At 40.0% G+C, this 17,568-nt stretch overlaps 1 protein-coding gene across 13 annotated transcripts in view; it reads left to right on the forward strand.

Moving 5' to 3' along the window:
* ENOX1 (ecto-NOX disulfide-thiol exchanger 1) overlaps positions 1–17,568 on the forward strand; it is a 360,411-nt gene that overhangs the window by 212,481 nt on the left and 130,362 nt on the right. For 12 of the 13 annotated variants that reach the window (XM_068675336.1, XM_068675281.1, XM_068675261.1 and 9 more), the window contains 2 exons: positions 11,211–11,346; positions 12,183–12,320. In XM_068675336.1, coding sequence (XP_068531437.1) covers positions 11,337–11,346; positions 12,183–12,320 — 148 coding nt within the window. In that variant the 5' untranslated portion in view covers positions 11,211–11,336. The remainder of the gene's footprint in view (positions 1–11,210; positions 11,347–12,182; positions 12,321–17,568) is intronic. The other variant, XM_068675334.1, reaches the window with a different exon arrangement.

Consider the following 17,568-nt stretch of genomic DNA (forward strand, 5'->3'; position numbering starts at 1 on the left):
TTATATATCAGAGGCCACTAGTGTCACCCAGGCACTACTAAATTAAACTATATATTTCAGACAGAAATTCACTCGTCTCACCAAACATTGTCTATCAAGACTGTAAATTCAAAGGACTGGGTCTTGTCTCTGCATGCTTCTGTTTTGCAGTCCTGCAGTGTCACCTGGACAAACAAGGGCAGTTCATACTTCTATTGGTTTAATCCCCTACATCATCACAATTTTTTTGAATAATTTGATGCCTTCTAGCTTAAACCAAACTAAACCAAGTGAGCAGAGATTGTGTCAAAAAGGTGTGGACAGTGACCCTGGTACCTCCTGTGTGCCAGAAAAGCTCATTTCCCAAGCAGCAAGTGATAGAACAAGAAGAAATGGCCTCAAATTGCACCAGGGGAGGTTTAGATCGGATATTAGGAAAAATTTCTTTACTGAACGGGTTGTGGAGCATTGGAACAGGCTGCCTAAGGAAGCGGTTGAGTCACCATCCCTGGAGGTATTCAGAAGACATGTAGATGTGATGCTTAGGGACATGGTTTAGTGGTAGACGGTTGTATGTGATGATCGTAGAGGTCTTTCCCAACGTAAATGATTCTGTGATTCTATAATTGGTGCTGTAGTGATGATACCAAGTGGTGGCTATCCAGCTGTGCTGGGGGAGCTGGGGAAAACTGCTGCACCTCTGGGTCTTCTGGGCTAGTACTTCTGTCCTCTGAATGTTCAAGGGGTGAAGTCAAGACTTGGTCCCGGGAGAACATGGTACAGAAGTTTGCTGGATGACAATATAAGCAAACAAGTCCAAAGCTATCAGTAACTATATTCATAGCTACAGGCCAAATGCTTTATTCATAATGTTGCAGTGAAAGTATTAACATTACATTTGTTTAAAAAGTAACTAGTAGGCCATTTGTGACCCTCATAATACATGTTAAGCAGTGCTCTGCTGGTTTACACTGGTTGCATTCTGCTTTATGTTTTCCAGAGGGTCAGTGTGCAATGATTTTTACAGCGGTAACAAATGCTATTTATGAATATAAGTAACTAATTTACCAAAGTTTCACACAGTGACTTCACGGCTTCTGCTTCACAGTTAAAGGTTCTGGAAACCTTTTGGTCCTGTTGTTGACTTTGGGTTGTTCCTGTTTGTATCTTGAAGCCTGAAAATACTTTATTACAGTAAAGTAAATACATTATTCTTGTTATTGCCCCTGTTATTAGAAAATATTTATGTAGTGCAGTAAATTTACATTGTACTCTGCCAACGTAGATAAAGGCAAATTCTCTGCCCTGAAGAGCTCATAATTCAAATAAGACAAGACAAACAAATGCACAATACTCCAGGAAAGGATGGTTGAAAGCATTGTTAGCTATGTGAAAGGGGTGAAGGGCCTGCATGAGGAGAGGAGGGGGATGCTATCGTTACCAGTGTTCCTAATATTATGTCACAGTAGCATCTTAAAAGTCTCAAAGGGCTGAAGATCCAGCTGTATGAGTGCATAAGCCTGGCAGGAGGGTGGCCCTGCCCATGATTCTTGGAGCATCACTGGCTCGCTGACATCCCTGCCCAGGGAGCTCCTGGATGAAGCAAGCACCAGCCCAATTACAGCACAAGGAGCACTGGGTCTCAAGTTGGTTTTAGCCCTCCTTGGTGGAGGGGGTGTTAGCCAGTAATCATACAGCAGGACGAGATGGAGAAAGGGAAGCCTTTTAGCACCATCATAACCACCATGATCTGCAGCTGGAACCCCATCTGTCCCAGCCCTGGGGCAGCCAGTTACAAGGGAGAAGCCCCAAAGCATTTTTTGTTGCCTGATCATAGCTGATGCACAGTCTCTGATGGTCTCCTGATAAGGCCTCATATTAAATATGGGATTGCCTCTCCCTCTGTGGAGGCGAATCATAGAATCATAGACTATCCTGAGTTCGAAGGACACACCAGGATCATCGAGTCCAACTCCAATGAAAGAGAAAGAAGGTGTACAAGTGAACCGTGGAGAAGAGCACACATGCAGAGTATGTGATATTCCTGTTTGCAGTCCTACAGTAACTGCTTCATGATCCCACATGCAACTATTTAGAAAACAGGTAGAAAATTCTTGGCTCCACTTCACAATGTAATTCAGCCTCTGCTGAAAGCCATTGGGTATGATGGAGAACAAAGAGCCTGGAAGCTCTGCTCCATTTTCTAAAAAATGTAAAACCTCCTCAGTTCCCCCCATTTACCCACAACAACCAGACCGGGAGAAGCAAAAGGACAGAGGGAAACTCCATGTAGCTCTCCTCACCTTCTAATCAAAGGAGGTACTGCCCTCAAGCATGGCACAAAGGATAAAGAGAGCCATTAACTACCTGGTCAAAGCTGATGGGAAGAAATAGGGAAACCATGGTGGCTGAGTGGGGTTTGTAGCTGAGTGGTTCACTAATCTTTAAGAAGGGAGCTGCAAGGAGCAAAGGAGTTAAGCATCTGGGAAAGAAACAGGGCTGAGGAGAAACGATTCATTTGGAAGTGGGAAGAAAAGGGCCAGAACGAGTTTCCTCTCCAAAGAACAGGCAGATGTAGGGCAATACAGTTGTAGGAAATGTGTGTGAGTGGGCAGCTCCCGTTGTCAAACACTAATAGTCATATGTTGGCATATTCACTGGGGATGGGCAGGAAAAAAAAATCAGAAAACAAGCCATCTCTCTAAATATACGTTTGTGTCTATATCTGGGGACAGTCTCTTGCGTTACAGAAAGCTGTAGTCATTTCTGTTCTGAGCTTTGCTGTGCTGGAGTTTCCAGCCAGGCAAAGGACAGGACTGGGAGCTGAGTCCCTTGGGATTGAGCGGTGTATTGGGATTCATACAGCAGGTGACTGAGTGGTGGCTGGGCTCAAGAGGCACAATTTGCTTGACCTAGCTCATCTCTGAGTCTTGTTTCATTGCCTTATCAGGTAGGTGTCTGAAACAGGCCATCTGAAGTATCTCATTCTCCCCATTGGCAGTTTTGGCAGTGGGAAAGCTCAGGCCTAAGCCTGAGGCATAGGTCTCACACTGGATGAGATGAATCCTTTCTTCTCTTAATGAAACAGCACAGTGTACCAGAGTACTGATTCTTGGTAGTGAAGAGATATTTGGATGAGGGAATGGCCTGTGGCAGAGTCAGGCAAGAGATGTGCCTTTGCTGTAAGGGGAAGCATGTAGTCAATGGATGGAAAACAAACAAACAAACAAACAAAAAATCGAAAAGCACAGAGCAAAATTGTGAGGCAAATGGAGAAGAAGAGGCAATACACTAAGAGGAATGGAAGGAATACAAGATAAATGAGACCAGAGAGTACAGTACCAATTCAGAGCTTATAGTTGGGAAAAAAAGATCCTGAGTGTAATGAGCTAAGAGGTGATGGCAGCTTTTGGAGAGAGAAGAGATGCAGGTTGATAGAAGAAATATTGATTTTTTTCCCATAAGCAGAATTTTTCACCAGAAACCTTGAATTAAAACAAAACAAATGTAAATCTCTCTTCAGGTGTTTCACCTGAACTTTCACTGAGAAAATACATGGTGGTCTTGCATAAATTTTTGTTCTATATGATTTTAGATCACTTCATTACCCCATGAAGTAGTGTTCTGCAGGTCACCTGGGAACTTAAGCAAGGACACTTAGATGTCATCTATTGTCCCAATTTTGTCCAATGATAAAAGTGTATTTTAAAAATATGAAAATAGTTTGATTGACAAGTGTTTTTTTTTCCCATGAAACTGCCTGAAAAGACAGGCTGCTTTAACTCCAGGAGTTCAATTATACAGGCTGTGAAGGAAAAGAAAATGATAATGAATGCATTTTAGAAACTTCTAAAAAGTTACTTAAAATAGATTTTCCATACATAATGTTGCAATGTGAAACTCAACTGTCTCCTGGTCTTCTGGGCCTTGAAGAATGCAGTGTGTGTTCGTTTGGAAATTCAGTAATGAGGCTCCCCCCTCTCGTTCTGATGGACTGCATGATACTGTCCCTAGGGGTCTGCCACAGGCAGGGCTTACCCATCAAACTGCATTTTTTCAGGTGGTGGCATGGGAGTGATTTTGCTTCAGGTTAGCCAGGAAGCTAAAATGCTTTTTCTGGGAGTGTGTCCCAGCTTGCTTTGGTCTTTTTTTTTCTTTTCTTTTCTTTTTTTTTTTTTTTTCTCTTTTGTCTGTATTTCTCTTTTAGAAAAACAACCCCCTTTGTATTTCAGTTGCCTGAAGTAGCTCTAGTAAACACAAGGTATGGGGTGTTGCGCAGCAGAGTAGGAGAGGGTGTGATGTGTGATGCATTTATGTAGGTGTTCCCTCAAGCCAGCAGAGATAAGAAATAGCATGTATAGCTCGCATATAATGACTGCCCCAGGTGACGTATGGCATCAAGGAGGCATTCCAGCACCTCTCGTGGGAGCATTTCAGTATTCAGCCTTCCAGTGAAGTTGCTGAAGTCTGTTTGCTCAAGACGTGCTTTGGGTGCCTTCTCTTCTGTCTGAAATGCACTGATGTGGGAATGTCACATTTCTAAAGTAGCCGGTGGCTTTCAGCAGAAAAGAGCATGACACAAGGACTAGTCTTAAAATACTGTTGTTAGTAATTAAAAGGTTTTAGAATCGTTCTTTATTTGTCCCATATAAATTCTTAATAAGCAGAAATTTAAAGAAAGGGTTGGTTTAAGAGACTACAGGCTCCTTAAATGGGAAGCAAGTGATTCAAAATTTCAAGTCATCTTGAAAGAGGGAAAAATGAAGACGCAATCACCATACACAATAGTGTTTTTTATTCAAGTAATAATCAGGCTTGTTTTTATCATGACTACACTGCATCGCAAACTGGCAAGTTGCTTTCTTTTTTTTTTTTTTTTTTTTTGTCTTCCAGATGATTTTGGTACTGCATATGCTTTTTTTATCACTAAGCTGGACTTCTGTAATGTTTTGCTTAATGTGCCTCCAGATTCTGTTATTTATAGACTTCAGCATAGTCAGACTGCAGCTGCTAAAATACACACAAAAGAAAAAGCACGTTTGTAACCTGTTAAGTCTTTACTCTTCAATGCCAGAGAAGATCGGGATTTAGCATGAAATATTATGGGGTGACCTTACAAAGAGCATCGCAAGCACACCTGTTTATCTTGAAGACTTTTGTTTTATTTTTTTTTCACACCGAAATCTCCCAATGTTCTGCTTTTGGAGGGAAATCTGGTCTTTGTGTGTTCTCCGTATTATCTTCAAAAATTGCTGGGGCAGAGGATTTTAGTAATGCAGCATCTCAAATGAACTGTTCTTCCAGAAAATGTATTTTGTGCAAATTGGCTTTGTTAAATTTAAAAGGAAACTGTAAATATATTGTGGTTTTCTCTAAGTTGTCTTAGTCCTATCAGTACGGCCGTGATTTACTCGTTAACTGTTTTTCAGCAAAAATTGGTGGAGAGGATCCTTTGTAAATATGTAGAAACATACTTTTCTGTGTGCGTAGTGAAAAATTAAATCTCTTAATGCTACAGCCTATGTTTTATGAGTTTATAAGATGACAATGTTGTTTTTCTACACACATTCTAGGCACAGTCTAGAATGAGCATAAGTGTTATAATTAATTCAAAATACAAAAAATCAGAATAATTATGAAAGTGAACACATAACCAGAGCACTAAGGGTAAGACCCTTCTTATTTTCACTGTATATTTGCCTAATAAAGCTGTTTTGTTAAGGAAAGTGCCAATTCCTTCAAAATCAATCTTTTCTTTCAAAGGCATCTGGTAAGCGGGAGTCTGACAGACAGAGCCAGACAAATAGGGTGACTGTCTGAAGACCCTGGAAAGCACCTAACCTCTCTCCGGTAGAGCTGCAAAAGACCAAAGCATATGATAGATACCTAACCTAGGGTCCCATCCCAGAAAATAAGATGTTTTCTAAAATGCTCTGGTACCTCCTGTATTTTATTTATTGAATTTGTAAACATTTTTTTTTTTACAAATTGTTTTTTGAAAAGTTCAATTTCTTCAATTTCTTCAATTTCTTTTGAATTTCATAATTTAGGTGATTTTTTTTTTAGCTGTTAACATGCCATTAACCGTGCAAAAATATGACAACGCCTCTTTTTCATACGCTGCATATGCAACATTAGTAGGTAAAAGCCATCTTCAGTGTATACATTGGAGGTGTTCTTTCATTTTACATGCTCCAGGCAGGATGGCCATGGTAAAAACACATCATGTTCATTGTTACTACCCACAGCTTTCTTCTTTATCCAGAGATGGTCAGGAAGACATGGGTAGTGATTCTCATAAAATCTTTGCTTCTCTCTCTCCTTTCTTTTTCTTCTTTCTTTATTGAGAGTCCTGTCAACATCTCTAAAAATAGAAACACTGGGAAGACCCAGTACAAAACACTTGATGCATTTTAGAAGACACAGCAGGAGGTAGCCTGGTAAATGACCTGTGCTTTGGCAGGTCAGGTGGAGTGTGACCAACCTAATGACCGCCATCCTATGAATCACAGTGAGCAATAACAAATGCTTCACACATGCTGTTCGAGTAAGAACTGAAAAACTCTCCTAGGTGTAACACGATGCCACATCGCTCCAGCCACCTGCATTGTCATGAGAATTGACACCAGTACTGTCTAATGGCTTTGCAACTTTTAGACCCAGGTTTCAAAAGATTGATGGCATCAGTCTTTTCCTTGAAGGATTTAGTGGTCACTAAAACGAGACAGAGAGGTGAAATGACTTGAGGTCACGGAGCAGGTCAGTGTCAGAGCCAGGCAGAGAACCTCCTCCACTCATCCTGGGGCTGGCCGCTGACCCAGCACTCCACAGAGCCTCATTACCATGGTGCATTTAATCAGCTTCACTCCATGTCGTAATTCACTGTCTGTGGTGTTATAGATATCTAAAGGGTAGGATTTTAACTTAGCAATCTGCTGTGTTATTGAATTAGTTTTATGTTGTGTTAATTTCTTTGTCTCACAGCATTCATTGCCTGTGATAATTGATGCACAATATATAACCGACTTCTGTATTCATTTGGGTAACTGCATTTAATTGCCTGGTATAAAATATGCGTGCTAAGTGCAATCTGCTATGACTGCTTTGACTGAGAAGTGCTCATTGGTATGGACTTGAGGGTGCTTTATCTTTCTGACAACCTGTCTGAGGGAAGTCTAAATGTCTCGCACAATCTACCATGCAAGGATTGGTACTTGCATTGTGTCTGCAGAAAGTGAGGCCACAAAAATGTCCCGGGGAATTGCTTTACAGTGCTTCGTGTTAGAAATTTGTTAATCAGCAGCTCTAAAGAAATGAAGTTTTTATTAATACCCCTGCTTCCCCAAATCCTCCAGAACCATCAGCACCCAGAAGACTTTACACGTTTTCTCCCGTAGATCAGGATTATGGCTTTATCTGCTTCTCAAGTTACTCCCCCCCCCCCCAAGAGTAAAGCTACTCCCACGCACAAGTGTTTATGTACGCAGATTTCTTTTACATATATCTTCAGGTCATTAATGCCCAGAGGAGTACTAATGATTTATAGATCAGAAGAGCTATCTAAAGGTGTGATGTCAGTGAGATGGTGTTGATTAATACCTGCTCATTATGCACAGGGTGCCTGCATACGCTTTCACTCTCTTGGACATTTAACGAGTATCACAGTGATTCCTTTTATTTTTAAGAAAGCAAGAATCTTTACTATCAGACATATTTCTCAACACACATCACTTGTCTTTTATATGACCTAGAGTGAGGGTTTATTTGTTTCTCTAGCTTGTTTTGTTTCCAGTGTCATGAAGAATATAATAGTGCAGTATCTGAGCTATACAAAGAAATGCTGAAATTTGCCCAAAGCTGATTTTATTTTAAGAATTAATGAAACCTCCCCGTTTGAATTTTCAGAAGTTTCTTGATGAAAACTAAAGGTTGAGTCTCAATTATGTGTAAAGTTCCTGTGAGATTATTTTAGCCATATTATGCTGCTCTCTATCAATGTAATCTTTGAGTTGTCAGCAGAAGGGATCTTCACAATTAGTATTTTTCTTTTTAAGAGAGCTAGTTTCTACAGTCTGTGTCCTTCAGGAGGTAGCATTAGTTCTGCCTGCAGCTTGCTGCAAATTATTCAGTGTTCATAGGTGCCTTTATGCTTGTTATTCAGCTCTCTTCCACTGACAAAATAGCCTGCAGCAGTTCTTGGTTAGATAGGACTAGTTCCACTTTAGGCTCCTTGCGTGCTCTTTGTGCTTTTTCCCCTGGTTCAGCCTGCACTGCATCCAGGTCCTGCTGATCAAGCAGCAGCCTTGATGGCTAGAGAGAAAGCAAAACTGCCAAGAGCCAGTGTGGGTTAATGAGAGTGTGTTTTCAGCAAAACTTTCGTGGCACACTGGGCAGCAATGGTGGCATAGTCCAATAGGGGATTCACAAATAATCCTATATTCATGGTGGTATTTTCTTTCGTCCTCTGCAAGGACTTTAACAAATGCTTGTGGCTAATTTATGGAAATATACTAAAATTTGAAATAGATGGAAAACCTGGTAAAAAGCAAATGCAAAAGAGGTCACATATTAGTTCTCAGTAGACTGAGGTGTGTTTGTTAGCCTAAGGTCTGAGTCTTTATGGACCAATTCCCATTTCTGGCAGAGCTAATACAGCTGCAGTTTGGGCTGGGGGGAAGAGAGCATGAAGTTTGGCAGCAGACCTTGTAATATCACCCAACACACACATCATGCGGCAGTTAAATATCCAGAAACAATCCAGCATCCCATTTTTTGCCCCTTATCCCATAATCCATGCTGGTCCAAGATATCTGTGCAGGTCTTCTGACACCATGGGGAAGTACCTTCTCTATTCCCAGCAGTTGGGGGTTACATGATGGAAATAAGCAACTAGCCCACAACAAGATGTGGAGGGGCTTTTCATCACTATTTCATTGCAGTTTTGAGATGTTCCTTCCTGCACCAAGGCAAGAAGGCTCCTGGTCACAGGAGAAAGGCAATAGGGCACCCAGATCCATGCCAGAGGGGGATATGGGTCTATGGGTGGCAGGTGAACCACCCTCATCTGGTTTGTTCAGCATGTGTATGTGAATCAGATTGATTTGCAAATGATTCATAAAGAGGAAAGAGGACGTACAGAGTGAGAAATATCTTATTGACAAGCAATTATTCAGTCAGCCTTAACCTCAAAGTAGATGTTTGTGGTCAAAAGTTTATAGCTTGAGTAGAAAGAGCTAAGTATCAATTTAAGGAGCTGAATAAGAGACACCCAGTTTTAAAAACATGACATAAATCTCGGGTGGCTTGCCAAGATTAACATAAGTTAATCGTGTTCCCTGCAGAGGACTTTTGTACAATGTTTTTTGGTATTTATAGATGTTATTTAGCAGCTAATTTTATCATAAAATTATTTTATGTTTTGTATAATGAATAGTGGAGATCAAATAGGAATTGGAATCGCAAATTTGAATATTAAGACTTGATAAATATTGACTTTTAAATAGACCCACTGTAGATTTGAGCAAAATACTTTTTAACTTAGTGTGCTGGTTATTTGAGAATTACAACATACAAAAAAAAAAAGTAAAGTAATGTCTGATCCCAACCCTTTCTTTGCTTTTACAGCTATTAATTTGATCACGTCCCTATGAAGTGATCTGTACAGTGTCAAAGAACTATAAAACTTTTTAGCTTGTACTTTATGCACATCATATGTAAAAAGAAAAGTGTGGGAGGTGCTCAAATACAGCTAAAATACAGCATAATCACTTTAATTGTTTCTTTTCTAAAGATGAATTCTTAGGGTTTGCATGTTGGAAACCTGATAATTAAGATCTTTCAAGTACTTTTTAAAAAGACAGTGAAAGTGTCTTTAGGGCTGAACAAGTCACCAACAGGCACCTGCTTGGCATTCATGACTCCCCCATAAAGCTTGGAAGCACACTGTCAGAGGTTGGGTTATCTCCCTACTGGTACCAAAGACTGCAGATCAGACCCCTTTGGTTCTTCTGGACAGCCAGAAAAAAAAAAAAAAAAAAAAAAAAAAAAAGAGTATGCAGCCCTAATTTTGCCAACAGTTACATGTAGCTAATGCACATATCTAACATGGGTATATGTTTGTGTTCATCTCAGCCTCTCCTAGCCTACAGGAAAGCAGGAAAGATGGGGAGGGACTCTTCCTCAGGGAGAGTAGTGACTGGACAAGGGGTAATGGCTTTAAACTAAAAGAGGATAGGTTTAGATTAGATACAGGGAAGAAATTCTTCACTCAGAGGGTGGTGAGGCACTGGCACAGGTTGCCCACAGAAGCTGTGGATGCCCCATCCCTGGAGGTGTTCAAGGCCAGGCTGGATGGGGCTTGGAGTAACCTGGTTTGGTGGAGGTGTCCCTGCCTACAGAGGGGGGGATGGAATTAGATGGTCTTTAGGGTCATTTCCAACCCAAACCATTCAGTGATTCACATGATTCTCAGTGTTTTCTCCCTCTGCTGTGGGTGCTGTCAGCTCACAGCTTTCGGTCACACCTCATCCTCTCTTCAGCCTCCTTTACCATAAGCAATGCACTGACACAGTGAACTTCTCTAACAACAACAGCAAAAAGTTACTGTTATGTAAAAATCATGGTCTGACAGATATCTGATGAAAGCAGTGCGTTTTAGCTGGAAGCAGATGCTCCACGTTCACTTCGAGCTACCTAACCTTTCTCAGGCAAAGACAGCATGTTTGTTAAGGAGCAGGCATCATCCTCAGCTCTGTTAGGTTTTCTTACATTTTCACACCTCTGCGCATTCCTTTCTAAAATTCATTGCTTTTTTTTTTCTTTTTTTTTTTTTTCTTTTCATTTCGTAACGGGAGACTATTTCCTGAAACTTGCAACATCAGTTAATTGTTAACAGTTTAAAAAAAAATCATATTCAGCCCTTAGAATGAGCTTTCTCAGCCAATGCCTTCATACTGAGGAGGCTGTGTAGTTACTGATAAGGCCTAATTTGTGAGGCTTTTCAGTTGGAGGCAAGCTGTCTGACAGTTCCTACATGGCAATGTTTGTTTAGTGGGCTAGGATGAGTGTTCATTGAAAATCTTCACTGAAATGGTGCTAGGAGGCTGGGGATGGTGGTCCAGTGTGAGTGGACACAAGTATCATTCAAGTGGCTTCCCAGAGTGGTCCATCGTTTTGCAACTATATTCTGACTGTGGTACGAGATGGATGATTTCATTTTTTTTCTCTTTCAGAGCCTAATGAGCTGTGTGTGGGCCCTGCGTTCAGTGACATCCCATCTCAAGATGCTGCTAATACAGTAGCTAATTATTTCTTGCTGAAGAAGTCTAACAGAAGCAAAAGGAACTGGTGAAAAAGCAATGGCTGCCGGTAAATATCTCAGGTCTGCACAGGTTGTAAGGAAATAGCTAGGAGATGGTTTCGGCTGTGATGGGATGGATGCACAAATAAGCAATCACACCTTGTGTTTTGAGATTCAGCATCAGGAGGGTACCATCCCTTAGCTATCTAAGACACTCTTCATTCCCCAGTCCAGGAATCCATACCTGGGCTCAGTCATTTTTGACCATATTAGTCATAACTCTCTTTTGTTTTCAGAACAAAACTTGGTGTTTTGCATAGCAAAAACTGGTTTTGACCTCTTTTTAGTTGGGGGATAACATATTTTAAATCCTCTATAAAAAATTGCATGTCATGGGAAGTGGGTTTTTGCTTTGGATGTGTTTGGTTCTCACAGCTTTCTTACAGTCTGCCATAGACTATATACAATTAAAATATATCAGAGGACTACAAGATGATTCAATCAGGTTGGCAGGGATCTCAGGAGGTCTTCAGTCCAATCTCCTGCTCAAAGCAGGGCCAGATATAGGGTCAGACCAGTTGCTCAGGGCTTTATCAAGTTCAGTCTTGAAAACTGCCACGGTTGGTGACTGTACAGCCTGTTACACTGCTCAACTCCTCCTCGTGGTGAAAAAGTTCACCATATAATCAGCTTGAATTGTTCATGTTTCATTTTATGTCTGCTGAATATTTCCAATATCTTCATCTTTTCTATACAGTACCAACCACTATTACCAGTTGTCTGAAAGGTGAAACATAATTAAGAAACAGAACAGTGGTTGTGATACCTCATTTTCACTGACAGTTCTGGTTAATAAAGCTGGGAAGTTAACTTTCCTACTTAGAATGTGTTTCTTCTCCTGCAGCAGCTGATGGTTTGGGAAGTATAGCTATAGATACCACGCAACTGAACATGTCAGTCACTGATCCAACAGCTTGGGCCACAGCTATGAATAACCTGGGGATGGTTCCAGTAGGACTAGCTGGACAACAGCTTGTGACAGGTAAGACTTTTCTTTTAAAAGAGTTCTGTTTTACCAGTCCATGGATTCTTTGCAACCTTTTAGAAATATCTGGAATGATTTCTGAGGATATATTTATTTTTTATGTTCTGAAAACACCACCTATAATTAATATTACATACTGCATAGTAGTCTCTTCTTGTACTAGGTGTATAATCTACATTATATTTTAGCCTTGTGGAAAGCCAAAACTCTGGGGAAAATGGACAACTAAACCATCGATCTTCATGCTGAGTCAAGACCAGGGGCCAGGTCATTTGAGAAGAATGTTTGTTTTTGTTTCTCCGTTCAAGCAGGATATCTTGAGGTTTTGCCAAAGAACACCATGGACTAGGACCTTCTGACTGAAGAAAGATTTTGAAGTTACGTTAATTAGGCAGAAAATCATGTAGTCTGTTCAGTTCTTACGCTCAGCTAATATTAGTGAAGTGAAGCTTTCCCATCAGGTATTTGCTTATTTACACTCTGCCTGACTCCATAAATTGATTTCTAGAGGTTGTTCTTGTTTGATTTTGTTATTTCACTTTTAGTTTGGGAGAACGTGTCAGGAAATCACTCACTCTAACAATAATAAAAATAATATTTTGAAACCAGCATTGTTTCACAGACTAGTCCAGAAGTTATGAGACCTCACTGTCAGTGGCAGAACTCCAGTTAGGTGGGATAAATTAAACTGTATTGTTCCTGTGAGGTAGAAAAAATTATTTTTATGTGTGTGGGTGCCCCACGGATGCAAGCCATGAGCCAGACATACAACAGGTCCCTTCTGGAATATGTATCTTTAGCTTGAGAAGAGCAGTGCTACATGTAGATCAGAGCTGCCTCCTGTCTTGTCTGTGCCTGTCTGTACACTTGGATGCAGTAAGCCAGGTCAAGATGTAAATCACTTTGTCTGCCTCACCAGGGATGCGTGACACTTAATTTTGGCCAAATATGTCCGTTTCTGGGACTGGGAACTGAGTGGCCCTGTGCCAGTTCACAGATGATGGTCTGGCTCTGAATTACCTATTTTACAGGCGGGTAAACTAAGCTGCATGAAAGTTGATTTATGGTGAATCAGCCTCAAGCAGAGAGTTTAGCTGGTAGAGGCCATCAGCTGGTTCTTTAACCCCATGCTTCTGATTAAAGGAAACAAGCAGAACTATCGGTGCCTGCCTCCCATGCTGTGTTGGTCCTGTGTCCAGAAGAGGAGCCCTAGTGGTCCTCAACCCAATGGCCTACAACAGAGCCCCAGGAAGACTGGCTGGTGTTGATGGGCACATGGCAGGGTACATCACCAGAAGGTCCTCTCCCAGCAGCACCAAGGACTTGACTGGCCCTGGTGTGCCTCTCCCATGGGCTTGTGGGGAAATGGCATTTCCAATTATCTGGTGGAGCTTTGCCCCTAGAAGCTGAGGTTGTTGCTGGAGACTGTGGTCCCACCACAGGAAGAGGAGAGGAGAAATCCAACCAAAATGGAGCAGGACCTAATGAACCCATTGTCCTTGTGAACAGATTTATTGAGTTATGCTCATGTCCTGAATGTGTGCTGAACTCAAATTCAATTACCTGAAAATGTCCAAATGTCAAAATCAGCTTCTCTGTGTTGATTTACAAGCATCTCAGTTGTATATCCCGTGGAGATTTGCCCACTTTTTGTCTTCTCTTCCTCTGACTCCCCAGTTCTGGTGTAAGTTGTGAGAGGTGTGCTATGCAATCCCTACAAGGCAGACTCCTTTCCTTTGCAATGCCTTTCCTTACAGGGAGGATCTCATGGATTTTATTTCATTGCCAGCTCCCTGCTGTAATTTCCATAATCATGTGTATCACGTATTGTAGGAGTGTTGTACAGGTCAGTTGGTATTTGTTCAGCATTTTCAATGTATGAAAGGTGCCATAAGTAATAAATATTAATTACTGAAGTGCTGCCTGCTTTCTCTACAGGTGTAGAATGACTTCTTTGTTTTCCCTTTCCTTTCCTTTCTTTGAGACTCTCTTGTATTTTTCAAGGTAAATAGGTGCTTTGACACTTCATTATATTTCCTTATGATTCATAAGTTTTTGACACATTTTCATCATGGCAAACCCATAATTTTTACCACAATATACCATGAAAAGACTTATAGACTTATTTGCAGTGATATATTTATAAGTATTTTTACTGTGTCTGCATTCAACAACAGTTTCCATCACCATGTTAGACCAAATACCTAACCAGTCTATAGCCCTTTCTGACTTTTTTTTTCTTTTCTTTTTTTTTTTTTTTTGGTATTAATCCTATCCTATCAATGAAATAATCTCCCTCAGCAGTCACGTATTGCTTTTTTTTACTGTCATCTATGACATTTATTGGAGATGAAAATGAGACACCAGTGTTTTTTGTGTCCCTTTAAAAATAAATATTTTTATTTTATTCTTTAATTTTTCTGCCTTGGTGACAGCTAGGAAAGCAATGATTAGTTTGAAATTATCTTGGAGAGAGTGTGATCTTTCCTGCGTGTGCTTTTACAACCTGCGATAGTCTGAAATTCGGTGTGTGATACTCATCTATACCCTGACATATCTCCTACTTCTGTGATACTTCAGTTTCCAAAGGACTTATTCTGTCATAGCCTTTTCTTCTCCTAACCTGCTGGCTCTGAATTCCCAAATTTCAGGGTATTTTTTTTTCCCATAGGTATGGCCTCTGTATGATCTACTACGTCTCTTTACAGTGTTCTGCTGTTTTTTTCAACTGACGTTATCTTTGCTGCTGTGTAACATGCGGGGATTCCTGCCTCATAACAGAGTTATGCTACCCACTTTGCAATCTGTGAACTTCTTGCCTAGCCTGAGAGTTTGTTAAAATCACTACTAAAGCTTCTGCAACATCTGGCCAATTCTCTTCTCACAGTCTGGGATATAGCCTGTCTGGTCTGGGTAACTAATCAATTTTAAGCACTGCTAACCTTTTAATACCAGGTTAGATGATATCTGTACTCTATTTAATTCCTTATCTCCAAGTACTGCAAAATTGGATTTTTGATCTGGGCAAATGTCAGAGTCCTTCATTTGTCAAGATGAATTCTTGTTAATAGGTGTATAATATCTCTTCAGTTTCTTCATATATATTCTGCTTACGCTTCTTGTTATTCAGAAAGCTCATATTTTTTTCCATAATATTTAGGTATTGTATTACATATACACTAATATATGCATTTATACGTTATATATACATAATTCATACAATAAACTGTAGTTTAATATAGTTTAATAATGCATTAGCTAAAGTGTTAAAAACTGATGTGGAATAGCCTTGTCTGAAAAACACTTTCGTTCTAAACCTCCTCTTTCAGCAGGTTATAATTTTTTCCAAAAAATTGCCTTTTGGACTGAAATTTCTTGGTCTCAGCCCAGAGGTAAAAATTTTCTGGAAAGGTTGGAGAAAATCTGCTAAACTGCTTTTGAATTATCCAGACCTTAAAACTGCAATTTTCTATGCTTTGATACTTTGAGAAATATGGCCAGGTGAGAGGAAAGGATAGTTTTTACTCCAAATTTCTGAGATCTGAATCCTCCTTGTGCACTCAGCAGCTCTGATTCAAGCACATTTTTCGATTATGTTCAAGTTCACTGTTTTGTTACATTTTAGGGATAGCAAAAAATCTTAAGAGACCTCTGTCTAACTTAGAATGTTTTATTTTTGCTTTTACATCAGGATTTTTTTCAAGGAAAAATTGGCATCGCTGAATTTAGTGTCCTCATGATCCCTTTTGTTTCAGCAAATGGCAGCAGGTCACCTGTATTCTAAAGCACAACATCCTGCCAGAAAAATTGTTTAGTTCTTCTTACACTAATGAGTCATTACTCCAGAAAACATGAAGCAATTTTGAGATGCTTTCCTCCACGATGACTTAGATGACCTAAACATTCATTAGTCAAAGGTGGTGTATGTCAAAAAATTCAGCAATACAAATGAGTATGAAGAGTGGTACATTAGTGATAATTCTTCTAGACTTGCTTAAGACCATGCCCTATGTTTCTTATTTGTACTCTTACAGAGCAAAACAAACAAACAAACAAACAAACAAACAAAAAAAAACAAACTTAAGTGCAGACATCCAGGATGAAATTTATATGTCTGTTTACAAGTCAAGGGTATGCCTCAAAAAAAGATGCCTTCTTGCCTTCTACTTATTTATGGGATAATTATTAATGCAAGTTCACCTATGTGAACCCAGCCAACATGCCTCAGCCTCAGGATATTAAAATTTCTGTGGCCTCCAGTACTGTTTTTGCTGAAGTTAGACTGACTACTTCTACAAAATCCTAGTGAAAACAGAGGCTAGTAAGCTTTGAAGCCTAACATCTTGGTTACCAAAAAGTATAGAAAAACTATACACCATTTTTGTGGCCTCAGGCATATGTTTTTTAGACACTGGAGGTTGTGAAATATTAGACACTTACATCAGCCTTTCTGTTTTTCCATTTGTCTTTGCTTTCCCCACACACTTGTCTTTTGACCTGATTTCAGTGGAACATAGAAACTGTCAGCTTCAATCAGATCACCTCGTTCAGGATTGTGCTTTTGACAGTGTTGAGTATCAGATACTTCACAGGGAGATGTAAAAGGCAAGTCAGCACTGAAGTGCTTCTCCCTCCAATGGGCTCTTCTCTTGATCATTAATACATAGAGCAGGATTCCCCAAACTAGAAGTTGTATTTCTAAATCAAGCCATAACTCAGCAAAACTTCACTTATGGAAGCAGCGCCTGTGACATTAAGTGGTTGCAGTCCTGAAACTGTAACCCCAGAAGTACTTTTTGATAAAAGACAAAATTGGGAAATTTCAATCTAGAGACTCTTAAATCGCAAAACATGAGGTTAAATATCCCTCCCATAATTTTATTAGCTCAAGACCTCCAAGTCTTTGGAGACATAACATTCAGACTGTATCTTTCTTGAGAATGAAGTTTGTAACTAAAGACAAACACTATATCTAGATTACAATTAATTTTCCATGTGATTTCCAAGCAATTTTCCATGTGATGAGTGCATTGTGGAAGACTAGCATAATGGCTTTCTACTAATGGCTTCTACTCACTCCACTGGCTTAAGAAGTCACTGACTCCCATGAAGAGGAGAGGAGAGAAGAAAAAAACGAGGATTATATTAGAAAAATACAGGGTGGTCTGAGGCTTCAAAATTCCTTCACCAGTCTGCCTCAGCTATGGAAAAGTCCATTGAGCTTCCCTGTATTTCTACCACAAAA

The sequence above is a fragment of the Anas acuta genome, chromosome 1, assembly GCF_963932015.1.
Source record: "Anas acuta chromosome 1, bAnaAcu1.1, whole genome shotgun sequence".
Taxonomy (NCBI): Eukaryota; Metazoa; Chordata; class Aves; order Anseriformes; family Anatidae; genus Anas; species Anas acuta.